Source organism: Tachypleus tridentatus, chromosome 8, assembly GCF_004210375.1.
Source record: "Tachypleus tridentatus isolate NWPU-2018 chromosome 8, ASM421037v1, whole genome shotgun sequence".
Taxonomy (NCBI): domain Eukaryota; kingdom Metazoa; phylum Arthropoda; class Merostomata; order Xiphosura; family Limulidae; genus Tachypleus; species Tachypleus tridentatus.
The window spans coordinates 99891202-99904437 of record NC_134832.1 but is presented as its reverse complement, the minus strand read 5'-3'; the positions used below and the strand labels follow the sequence as shown (position 1 = coordinate 99904437).

Sequence of the window (13236 nt, the reverse complement as noted above, 5' to 3'; positions counted from 1 at the left end):
CCTTGAAATAACTAGTGTGTTTGACAATTATATTGTTAAGCCCAGAACATGATATTCTTCGACCCGATAATGTTTTGAAGTCAAATTAGAGAGAAAAATAAACTTTTACTGTCGTAATCATTAGAATCATTAGAAAGGCCACCAAACAACTTTAGAATGGTTTCCAATAAGATCACATTATAAAAAAAAAAAACATTTAACGTCTTATAATTCTCATTAGGAACCACAAGCAAACATTTTTGAAAACATGTTATAATAAAGTCGTAAATTTAAAGAGAAAATTAATGAGACATATCTTAAAGTTGCTGTAGGCACATAAATGCACGACTGATTTAATTTATTTCTTTAAACTTTTCTACGTATAAAACGCGAAATAATAGCATATTTACCTTTCAACAATCAAAGGAATATTCTAAATTATTTTAATATTGTGAGCTTGCCAGGGAAAAAAATATTTGTTATACACGTAGCATAATGAGTTACAGACGAGAGAAAGGCCCTCTCATAAAATTAAGTTATTAATTTGGGCGAATAAGCCTTTGTAACTAATTGAGAATCATATTCGTTTAAGATTGGTCAGTTAAACAGTTGTAATACGTAAATATCGTTAATTATTTTATAACAGACTAGACGAATATATTTTTATTCAGAATAGTTATTACTTTTAACATCAGTTTATATAGCTGGTTGCAAGCTGTTGATGAAAGTAATATGACGTACATTAGTGTACGTTAATATTGCTTAGTTGGATGGTTTGATCCTGTTCGTTTTTTTTCCATTTGTCTTATTTACTGATTTAAGTACATTATCTAGTATTTTGTGTGTGTAAGAATACTTGGTTTTCTTTGCCGTTGATCAGAATTTTCCAATGGCATGGATGATTGGGACACGTAACCATAAAACTATAGGATTCGATCGTAAGAATGGATAACTCTCACTCAAACATTGTCACAAGTTCTACCCAGCCGAGGGTCACATCGAACATGCTCGCCATTTCAGCCCTGTGAGGCGTTATAATGTGACAATTAATCCCACTATTCCTTAGTAAAAGAGCAGCCCAAGAATTGGCGGTTGGTGGTAATCACTGTCTTCCCTCTAGTCTTACTCTGCTAAATTAGGGACGGCTAGCGCAGATAGCCGCCGTGTAGCTTTACGCGAAATTCAAAAAAACAATCAAACAATCTACCCAGCTGTAAACATAGACAGCATGCAAGTAAAATGTGAGAACTTGTTCACCATAGTGTTTCACTTACCTCTACACAGTTGCCTTGTGCACGTTTGTATGTGTGTGTACTGCAGAATTAACTTATTTGAAATAATTTGTCTATAATTTTATTTTCGGCTTTCAGAATTTTATACCTTTCGCATACAGATCCCATCGAATCTACCGTTTTATGGTTTTTCAATAATTTATTATTTAGTCTGCTTTACCTGAGAATACTGAATGGTTACAACAGCTTTATGTAATTCAGGAAAACTCAACATGTTGACTGTAACGTTAAGAGAACCCACGTAATTTCAAATATATATAAATTTATATACCTTTATCAAGCGGTCGCGGATCTCCCAGCTGAAAATACCTATATTTTCTTTTTTGTATTCTTTTATTTTCTGCTCTACATCGGGATTGGCCACTCGAGTTTTACTTCCGCCAATAATCCCTGGTCGAATACTACCAGTTTCCTAAGGCAAAATAAAAACAACAAAATATTGTTCTTTGTTAATAAATTTTTCTTTACGGTATTTAGGTGAAATATAACCCAACTATTATTCATTAAAAAGTTTATTATATTTATATACTAGTCTAAAATTACATTACCGACAGACATAGATCATTTAATATTCTGCAGAACTTATGTAAACTCCTAGTGACATGTTATAAAACTCTAAATATCAACATAAACCAAAGTACCCTTTAAAAGAATAATACATACAAATAACCACGTTTTAACTGTGTTCCATCACGTCACGGCTGATCTTCTGAATTTAGCCAGCGTGTTTTATTTGTTTGTTGTTTGTTACACAACGGGCCGGGCATGGCCAAGCGCGTAAGGCGTGCGACTCGTAATCCGAGGGTCGCGGGTTCGCGCCCGCGTCGCGCTAAACATGCTCGCCCTCCCAGCCGTGGGGGTGTATAATGTTACGGTCAATCCCACTATTCGTTGGTAAAAGAGTAGCCCAAGAGTTGGCGGTGGTGGTGATGACTAGCTGCCTTCCCTCTAGTCTTACACTACTAAATTAGGGACGGCTAGCACAGATAGCCCTCGAGTAGCTTTGTGCGAAATTCAAAACAAACTTGTTATACAACTTTGAACACGTTTGTTGATTGATACACACTCACAAGATACTCGGGTGAACCTTCGCCGGAAGTAGTGTGTATGATTTTCGTATATCAAAGCCACATTGGGCTGTGTCTACCGAAGGAAATCGAACCCCTGATTATAACAATGTAAATCCAAAGACTTACATAGTAAGACTTGTAAGGTGGGGGGGGGGAGACTGTAAAAGGCTTTAACGTTTTACGACAGTAACTGCATATAGATATATCTATTGCATGCTGGCTTTCTTAATTTTGTTATTTGATGCTATTACACCGTATTACAACATACATATTTTTTGTATATTGTAGTATATGTAGTTAAAAACAGATTTTTATGCGTAAAATACTTTTCCTGCATGAATTCAAAGAACGTGAATACACAGCAGTAAAATATGATGCCAATGATACAATACTTCGTAGTCTAAGATCGCCATCAGTGTTTAACTAGTATCTCACTATAACTATTATTATTAATACAATGCTAAGGATGCGAATCAATTGATCTCCTTTCCGGCTTACTTAAAACTGTTTTTCGTAAATTCAGTTAAACTATACGCTCATATAAGAATATGTAGCTTTAAGTCATGATGTTCTTCCACTAATTTTTTCCAATTAAGTTTTCAGTAAAGCACGGCACAAACTTGAAAGTGTTGTAGCATATTATTTCTGAACAACTATAACCAGTTCTGGGTATTAATCGCTTAAATAGTATTCTGTTTATCTACATAGACATTTATAGAATACAAATACTACAGGCTGTCCTCATATGTGGGAGTGTTGTTGGAAACTGGATGTCTCTTTGCTCAGAATGCTAACTTGATTGAGGACTTTCCTTAAACTTATTAAAACGTTATTTCTTTTCAGACATAAGATGAAAACAGATGACGTTTTTTATCTTCCATCCAGGTAGTTGAAGCTGGTGTATTCGATATGTTGGTAAAGCGGTTTTTATAGGATTTTCCTTTACATACAATGTTTCGGTCTTAGTATTTTCTAAGGTGTTAAAATGGAACTCGAAACGCCTTATGTAAAAATTAAGGAAAAAGCAATTTCACCATAACTTCTTATGCCATTGTACAAAAGAATTCACGTTGGAAATGTATTAACTTTCATCTAAGATGACTGCCTAGAAGGATTTCAAACTTCCCAAAATATACAGAATGATAACTGATAGTTGTGCTACCTATAAATAGTTAACAAAAATCTCTTGTTTTATATTACATATCAATATCATTTTCAGAAACACCAAATTTCATAGACCGCTTTACAACAATCACAGATAGCTTTTCTTACATCTTCATTGGCATCTTTAAACGTTTGTATAGATCCCCATTTAAATTGTAAAAGACAATTTGAGTGATTTGTGCGCTACAAAAAAAAAAAAAAAAAAAACCAAAAAAAACCAACATCGCACATGTAAATTAGGATGGTGGCTAACAAACACGATAAAATCATAATGAAAATGTAAAAACTTATTATTAAACTGTGGTAGATAAATGGCAATTTAAGAAATTCGATAGTTTATGCGCTTTCTTAAGATAAATCTTTAAGAAAAAGCAGGGTATAGCTTCTGAGAGCTTTATATCTTTATCTAGTTTGATTGGATTTTTATTCAATTTTACTTTATCCCATTTATTTCTAAATACTAAAATAAAGCATTACTGATACGTAGTTATATTAAAATACACAATACAGTTTCCACTAAAGTCAAAGTCTGTATGAACTTTTCTGTGAGAACTGAAAATCTTAATTTTTTTCCCAAATACTAAACATAACAAACAGAGAGATTTACCTGATATCTGTTGAGAATCTTGGATACACAACCATGCGACACTCTTAGTTGTCGACTTATCGTACAAGGTCTGATTCCGGCAGCAGCCATCTCTATAATCTTTAGACGAATGTGACTGGGCAAAGGCCGACCGTTGATAAAGACACCACCTAACTGATTTACCCGACCTTGACCTAAATTCAATTTTTTTTTTAAGTTAGTGAGGAAAAACTTAAGGGGGTTTAACAAGCTTAGCAGCTGAAAAAAGTAAGTATTGAAAAACATCGAATTAAACACTGAAACAAATTTATACATTTCGCGAGCGAAAATGTAATTTTAGGTATTGACCCAAACACACAATGTAAATAAGTGAACACAGATAAAACATAATTTTTCACGACTGGAACATAAGTGTGAAGTTGTATAACAGGATTCAACACATTATACAGAGTATATTACTCCTTAGGCTTATAGGAACAATTTGAATTTGCTAATATAATGAAGACGTATTTATACATTTGGTTTGTGACGAGTTCCGGAGCATTTAGCATTGCAATGAAAGAAGAATAGACTTATGACTGAAGGAATATGTCACAGACATTTACATGTTAAGATTGTTAAATGACACAAAGCCAAAGAACACAACAGCTGGAAGAAGGGAATTTTGTTACTCCCAGTTGAAACGGAAAAACTCACACACTTCAGTCTTCGAAATTACACTACAGTCAATCGAAGGCAATGTCTTCATGTGGAATGTGAAGGTTATGATTATGAAATTGAAAAATCCAACCCATAAAACATTTGTGATGAAGCTGATTATAATTGGGTTGATAAGATCATGAACAAATCTGGTTGCTGATGAAGGTTCATAAGAGACCAATCACAACTAGAAATCAATGGTTGTTTTCATGAGAAATTTAGCAAAAACAAAAATACATACATACAACTGAAATCAAGGGGATTTTTATTCGACTGTAGGCTCGTTAAATTCCCAGTTTAACAACTAATAAATTCAGCCCCTTGATATGTTGATCCTTTTATAGTGAAGGGTCTGCAGGAAGAAACAGTTGCCAAGGTGTGCGATCTAAGATCGACCTAACCATCCTCGACAGACGGTTTGGAGTAGGAATTGCAGTGTTTGGCACTATCGCGTTGTCTTGCCAATACAACTGGCATACAATGGATAAATCAGCTTCAAGGGTGACATGTGTAATAAACATTGTTCATGTGAAACGCATTTAACCCGAGTACGATACTAAATTCGAAACGATAATAAAAATTTATTTAACATAAAATATTTCAATTTTTAACCTGATTCAACTGAAAAACGTGAATGCACTAACCAGAGTTAAGTAGGTTTCTAACTGTGCAGAGAAAAGATATTTGTGAGTGTATCCATAAGAAATATATGTGTAAAAAAAACAATAAAGTTTGTTCTTTCTTATCGTTACTTTAGTTTTATCAATTATTAGGGAACTTGGTGGATCTGAATCCTCAGTTTTTAAATGATTTTATTTATCTGATTAACTCTACTGGAGTAAGTAAAAGTAACATCAATATAAATAATATAATTTTGATTAATATATATATATATATTTACTCAGCAATTGTGTTTAAATGAATCTCATATTTAAATTATTACTTTTAGATGGATGTCATATCTATTTTCTTAATACCTCTCAGGCAGTTAGTGCTCGATTAGTCAATATAATAAAAATCAGTGCAGTTATAATTTGCTTTATATACGATTTTTTCTTTCAATGAGTTATCATATAGGTACACTCATTCAAAAGTGTTGTAACAAAACTAGGACTGTAAATGATTCCAAGAAGCGGTATCATGCGATCTATATACATAACGTAACGAAAAGTGACGAATTGAAGAAATTATTTCCCAATAATCAGTAATGTAAATATTTTTTATTTCGTTACCGAACACTTTCAACATTATAAGTGTTTTTAAACTATAACGTGGGGTCAGTATGCACGAAAATGAATTTCATTAAACCAAGTATAATCATAACTGGAAAAGCCGTGATATATTAGTTATTTCATAATATATTTGACAGTCGCACGTGTAATTGGATGTAATGTGATTAAATTCAAAGACAGCCATTGTTTTGCTAAATATAGACGAAATTAAAAAAGATAAACATTTTGCTTAAATGGGAGTCAGATTAAGCATAAGTCCAAACCTTCAATGTATAATTATGTAGTTATTTTAATGTTTACAAAGATTAATAACTCAAAAATTTTTAACAGCATTATGTGTTCAATTGAAATCTTGTAATAAACGAAACATATAAGTATTTATTCTGCAGGGTGACCCGTAAGTCTCTACTCATCCATATGTTATCATGTTATATTCAATTTCGCATGTATTATAAATTTGTTTCGTTTTTTTTCAGAGAAATATGGCCGATGTAAGCCCATTTACACCTGAAGGGCGTATTGTGACATGGCGTTGCATAATATTATGCAGCAAGAATGAGGGACAGCACACAGATACACTGGATAAATAATATATATGGATGGGTAGGGACTTACGGGCCACCCTGCACGTTTTTAGAAGTACTTTACACATTATTTTGCATGTTATTTGTGTTCGTGTGTGTGCATGTGCCGTGAATGATATGTTAACTCCAATATGCTGCATTTTGTTTATGACATTCAGTTTATTTGATAAATGGTTGAGTGTCATTTTATGGTAAATATTGGTTCTCTGCTGGTGAATGCAAAAACTCTTTCGTTGTGTTAATGATAAGATTAGGTTTCAACTTGATGGTGAGTATTATTATAGTTTATTTAAATCCAAATATGATACTTTTATCTGAGGACTCACAACGCTAGAAAGCGGGTTTCGATACCCGTATGATGCAGAGTACAGATAGACCATTACGTTGTTTTGTGTTTAACTTCAAACAAATCAAAGAAAATAAATTCTTAAATCTACGACGACATTTATCAATCTGACAATTTTCAGTTATGGCGAAATTTGCATATTTAACATGAAAGTTTTCAAAGAAACTTCACAGTTTTTAAAGCGGGTATTTAACAGAGCCTTAATTATGTTAACAAAGTGTTAAACCTTGCTTAAAAACATGAAGAAATTACGTGTGAATTTTTTTCTTAGACTTAGGTTGTAGAGGGAAATATTGAAAGCTCGATTTAAAAATGACGCGAAAATTATTGAAATATAGAGATGTTTACTTTTAAAGATTTAACAACACATATTGCAAAATACATTACCTTATTAATGTTTCAAATGAAAACTTGATTAAAACGTCTTTAAATTAATATCAACATCAAAATATTTTCAACTTTAACGAGCCCGGCAACCTACAGTTCGCGAGTTTGAATCCCCGTTGTACCAAACATGATCGCCCATTTTATCCGTAGGGGCGTTATAAGTGACAGTTAATCTACTATTTGTTGGTAGCTCAAGAGTTGACGGTGGATGGTGATGACTAACTGCCTTCTAGTCTTAAACTGCTAAATTAGGGGCGGCTAGCGCAGACAGCCCTCATATAACTTTGCGAGAAATGAAAAAAACAGATAAACAAACCTAATCTTCAAAATAACTTAGAATCTTAGGTAAGTGATTTACTTAAAGAGTACTAGTACAGCGATAAGTCTTTGGATTTATAAAGCTAAAATCAGGGGTTCGGTTCTCTTCGATAGACACGACAGATAGCCTGATGTGGCTTTGCTATAAGAAAAACACACACACACACTTAATGGTACCTTGTATCGAAGAGTGCTGTGCAAATATGACAAGAAAAACGGGGAGTTTCGTATGAACTTCTGATATCATGGAAGTATCTTAACATCACACAACATTGGTGTAAGCATTTTCCTCGAAAGGAAGCTAAATGTAGACATCACCGTAAGTCTAACCACTTTGGGCCATATTTAGGCGGTAGAGTGTAGCATATTTTTCGTTGGGTTTAAACGTCCATGGAGATTTCATTCGTTTCTAGTCTGGTTAAAAATGATCAATATTTCATACAGTGATATGTGTCCTTGCTGCACAAAACAGCTTCAGTAACAAAGTTTAGTGAATGCTACATTGAAATCAAGATACAGACTATTATTGTTGATACTCAACCCACAGACTTTTTTTTATCTCAAAACGGCTGGTGTGGGTATTAACACTTTTACCGATATTTTATTTATTGTTAATACCCATACCAGCCGTTCTGAGATACATTCTTATTTCAAGTGGGTTTCTCGTCATCAAGAATTACAACAGACTTTTGTTTATTGAATTTCGCGCAAGGCTACTTCAGGGGTATCTTCGCTACCCATTTCTGATTTTGAACTCCAGACGAGATGGTGCAACTAGATAATAACATCTTAGATCTTTCTTTATGGAGGAATAAAGGAATCGACCGCAAAAATTGTAACGTCTTCACGGCTGAAAAGGCGACTATACTAATTGGTATTTGATGAAAATTCTTACATGTATAAGTTGAATCTATCTATTTATCTTACGTTTCACAGGTCTGTTTTTCTATTAGTGTTTTATCAAAATATTCGAAGCCAATTACAATAGTTAATCATTTTAATCATATCTCTATGTAGCAGCACATTTATTAAATCGATATTCCAGGAAGTCAAGGGGCTAATTAGGAAGCCATTGAAAATAAATATAAAACGTTTATTATAGGTGTGGCTCCAAGAGATTTTCTTGCAAAGTAAATTTTAAACGTCACTGGTTGATGAGCATTGAAACAGGAAGCTAATTTGTCACGTGCAGATTAAGAACAGGAACTTGTCAATTAACAAGTAAACGTTTTAACATTTGTAATTATATGCCATGTTTCCGTGATTTTTACCAAGTTAATAATTATCGCAAAGTTTAGTTTAGCAAATTAAGTTCAAATTTAAAAATCAAATTGATAAAAATTATATATTGATCAACCAGCTTTACTCTTCTTGGTTAAGTATTACCATATGAATATAAATAGTGTTTTTTTTACGACATCTAATGTGGAATGGCAAGTTTTTATCATTGAAAATATACTTTCGAAACAGAATTTTTCTTTAATTATATATAGTCATTTATGTAGAGTACAATCACTTGTTTTGAATTGAGCACAAAGCTACACAGTGGGCTGTCTGTGTTCTGGCTACCAAGGTTATTGGAACCTGGATTCTAGCGATGTAAGTACGCTATGCAGTGTCATATTGTAGAACGACATGATATATATGAATGATGCAAAGTGAATATAATTATGTTCAAGCTAACTCGATTTTCGTTAAGTGTAAAAGTTGAACATATACATTTTTATTTGAACGTAACTCTGTCGTCTTGTTTACACCATCAACATCAAACCTCTATATACAAAGAAAATCTCTTTTGTGCATAAAGATCCATACCTATATATGGAAGGAACTTATGGAATCATAAGTGTGATAATAAAGTGATGTGAAATATTACTTTTTTGTGTGTTTTATTACCTTATGGCCAATAATCATTTTCATATTTATTTAACTTTTTAAGAAATAGAAAAAAGAGAAATCAGTGAAATAATATTATAGGATTTTCGTATAATCTACGTTGAATATAATATTAACATTAGCTTCCGTGTTTTGCCTCATTCTTACGTCTTCAACAACACTAATCAAAGCACATAAAGTCAGCACTAATAAAAATTCTGAAATACTTAATACTTCTGAAGAAGAACAGTCAACTTTGATAACGCCCGAGTTTCTGGTTATTAAAAGAACTTTTGTATTTTAAATAATACACAAAAGAATGAACTGCGCAGATCTTACTTAAAATGATGCTAAAAAAGAAACATTGATAGATAATGGGAATTCACGTACCTTGGAATGGATACCCAGTAAACATTGGATGGATGTTTAAATTATTGGAGGCAGCTACCATGGAAGAGATGTCCATGAAGATGGCTTATGTTTGGAAGCTGAGTTAAATGACAGTCGAATAGTACTTATTTGACTGTTTTAGGGTAGATCGAAATTCAAATTACAATGCAACTGAACCAACAATAAGATATGTTGTCGTTTCGGAATTCAATATTCTTAATGAAAAATTTCTGTGTACAGTACAAGTTATTGTCAGAACAAGAAAGTGATGATTAAGGAGCTAAACGATAGGAATATGTCGCGATGGACAGGCAGCGTCCAGACGAGGTTATGGATTAAGACAGCTTTCTTTGAACTGGCCAAGAATTACCCTGGTTTATGACTAACTCATTAAAGACACCGACTTTTCCAACTGGCCAGAACATAATCACTTCATCCGATTCTTTTACCCTAGTTTAAATGGAACATTAGCTTTCCTGAGGGCAACCACAGTCCTGATTTGTCTCAGCTATCGTATTCGAGCCCGCCCATTGGTTGGTCGTACCTCCGCAGGTGCGAGGAATACCAAGGTAGGCTGGTCCATTAGCTTCCCGTCGACTGACAAGAATTCATGCAGCTAAAGTAGGCAAAGCTCATAATAAGTCTTAATGGTCATCCATTACTACCCTGGGGTGGAGAGTTTGTAATACGTGTTTTCAAGTAATTTTGATTAGTTTCATCACATCATTGCTGATATTAATAAAACATATATCCAATGAATGCTTGGCTTAGTCAGACCTAGTTCGACAGATATTTGTTTTTCCACAATAAAATGTAAATTAAAATGCTACGAATTGTTCATATTTTTTTCAAAATATTGAACAAGGAAAACTCAACTATTTACAGCTATGAACCAATTATTAGCTTAAACAATGAGTAATCCTATCATTATCTAATATAGAGTAAAGAGGACGCCAATGAGGAGGTTTACGTTTCAGTTGTTTTATAGTTCAGAACTTATGTAACTGACTTCGGAGACTTCAAATGGGATGAGTTGTACTTCCTTGTTGTTTACCGTTTAGTAACAGTGAACAACTCATCTAGATATTACTTCAAACTGTATGGATTGTACGTTCCAATTGTTTATAGTTTAGTAACAGTTACGAATTCTTCTAAGCATCTTCCGTTGTGGTATTTAAACACTAATTTGCATATAGGCTCTGTGCGTTTACCATAATCCAAAAACAAAACGTAACAAAAACTGAACAAGGTTTAAATACAAAAATCGCCAATAAATATTCAATAAAAGCTTTTGTGACATAAACTGTTATGTAACAAGATGGTCTGACAAAGAACTACTTTTTAATATTAAAGTAAACAAAGCGATTCTTGCTGTATTAGTTGCTATGTGGCAAAACATTACCACTTATTTTTCGTCTTTTGTACAACAATTGTAAAGCTGGAAGGAAAGAATTAACGGGAAATAGAATTACAGATTTGAATCCATATTCTATATCTTCAAATGTTTGTTTTGCTCTCGACAATTGTGTTTTAAATAAAGCTCTGGATCTAAATAATCGATTTTTCCACACAAAACGTGGTTATTAGATCACATGAGAGTAACAAAGACAAGTAAATATTTACAGTTTGTTTCGATTACGAATACAAATTAAGTAAAGTTTACAATTTAAGCAATAACGAAACTATCAAACATAATCTTTCTCGTGAGCAAGGGATACTTCAAACACACATTAAATGATCTTAAACGTAACCCCAATAGCTTTTTTGAGCAGTTCTACTGAGGGTTGACAAACAGTTCGGTTGTATATTATACTCAAGATTTTCTGCACTCAAGGCAGGTATAGCTGTTAGTTCCTGCGGAAGGCTATCGAGTCTGTGGTCTTTTCTGGAACTGTCTGACAGTTCTACAATTATGTACCCGTACTTGACAGTCGATGATGTTCACCATTCATGAGAAAAAAGATTTTACTGAAATTTTAGTTTAAAAATGAGCTCTCATCACAGCAATATGTCACAGACTACACTTTATTGAAGCATTTCTTTGTAGACGCAGTTATCAATAAAAGGTCTTTCTTGCTTTTTCTGTTGCAACACTCATGGATTCTTCTCTGAAGAAAAACAAACAATTTTTAAGTTTGTTTTTGATTGTCTTATATTTGAAACTTACTCCTTTCTTGTAAGTGTTATGCTTAAATCTGAAACTTATCCATTTTTGTTTGTAATTTTTTATTGGTTAAATTTTAAACATGTCATTTTTGTAGACATTTCAATTGTTTTATTTATTGGCCAGATATAAAAGTACTGCTTAGTTATAAAAGTATCACCCAATTGTGATTGGTGATGATTGGTGTGGTAGTTTCCGAGATCCGAGTTTTGGACATACACATGGTAATCTCTATTATAATAAAACTTCCAGTCTTATTTCTAAATACCTACCTTATAGGTTTACACCCTGAATCGATACTCTCACCATTGCTTAAACTATATATTTTTTTTATTAATTATAGTAATTGAATTATGTGGATCTGTAATAGAATAAATGTTTTTAGTGCTGTATATCTCCGCACGTTTGAAGCAACCATATACAACCAATGAAACAAATACCAGCTTTGTCATGACAGGTTTAGTTGAAACTCAAGCAAGAAGACGAAGTCCAGTAAATCTTTGAAAATTAATCACCGTGCTACATCTAAATCTTTAGTCAACGATTGCTAAATTATCAACAGTGAAATTCTGTGACTCTTACAAGAATGTTAGATTAGGGAATACATAGATGATTAAGAATGAATGGTAAAACAACAACAACAAATAAAACACAAAGGCAAAAGCTAATAAAACTATTGTTTAATCTATAGTTTAAGAAAATATTTATTATAGTTGGCTATATTATACGAAAGATGTACTATGCGTTTATTTATTTTTATAAAGTATATTATTTTGTACCATATACAGTGCTGATAATTTTAGGTTACATGTTTAAGCAATGATATGAAAGGTATAAGATATGCTTAATGTTTCATAGCTTGTATTAAGATGCATTACTGTATTAGAATAGAAGTGAGATAGTACGAATTCTTATTGTAAGAGAGAAAGTAGATGAAAAATTATAAGCACACAAATTATTTTCATGAAATAGTTAACTTCATTTGATCTTTTATGTGCACTGAAATTATTGACTTTATACAGTCTTCATCGAATGTAATATTATGGTTGTAATAAATTAAACTAAACATATGTTTGGAGATTTTAGAAAATATTTGTAATTTATCTGTATTAAAATCAACAAATCTAAGATTATAAGTAGAATGGTAGAA

General features: G+C 32.7%; 1 protein-coding gene across 1 annotated transcript in view; it reads right to left on the bottom strand.

Annotated features, from left to right (window-relative positions):
• The window catches only part of LOC143223051 (protein gooseberry-like), a 38018-nt gene extending 27684 nt beyond the window's left edge, over positions 1-10334 (bottom strand). The window contains exons 1-3 of the mRNA XM_076450443.1: positions 9923-10334; positions 4113-4285; positions 1543-1683 (exon numbers count right to left, since the gene is read on the bottom strand). Coding sequence (XP_076306558.1) covers positions 1543-1683; positions 4113-4285; positions 9923-9998 — 390 coding nt within the window. The 5' untranslated portion in view covers positions 9999-10334. The remainder of the gene's footprint in view (positions 1-1542; positions 1684-4112; positions 4286-9922) is intronic.
• Positions 10335-13236: the final 2902 nt, after the last annotated feature.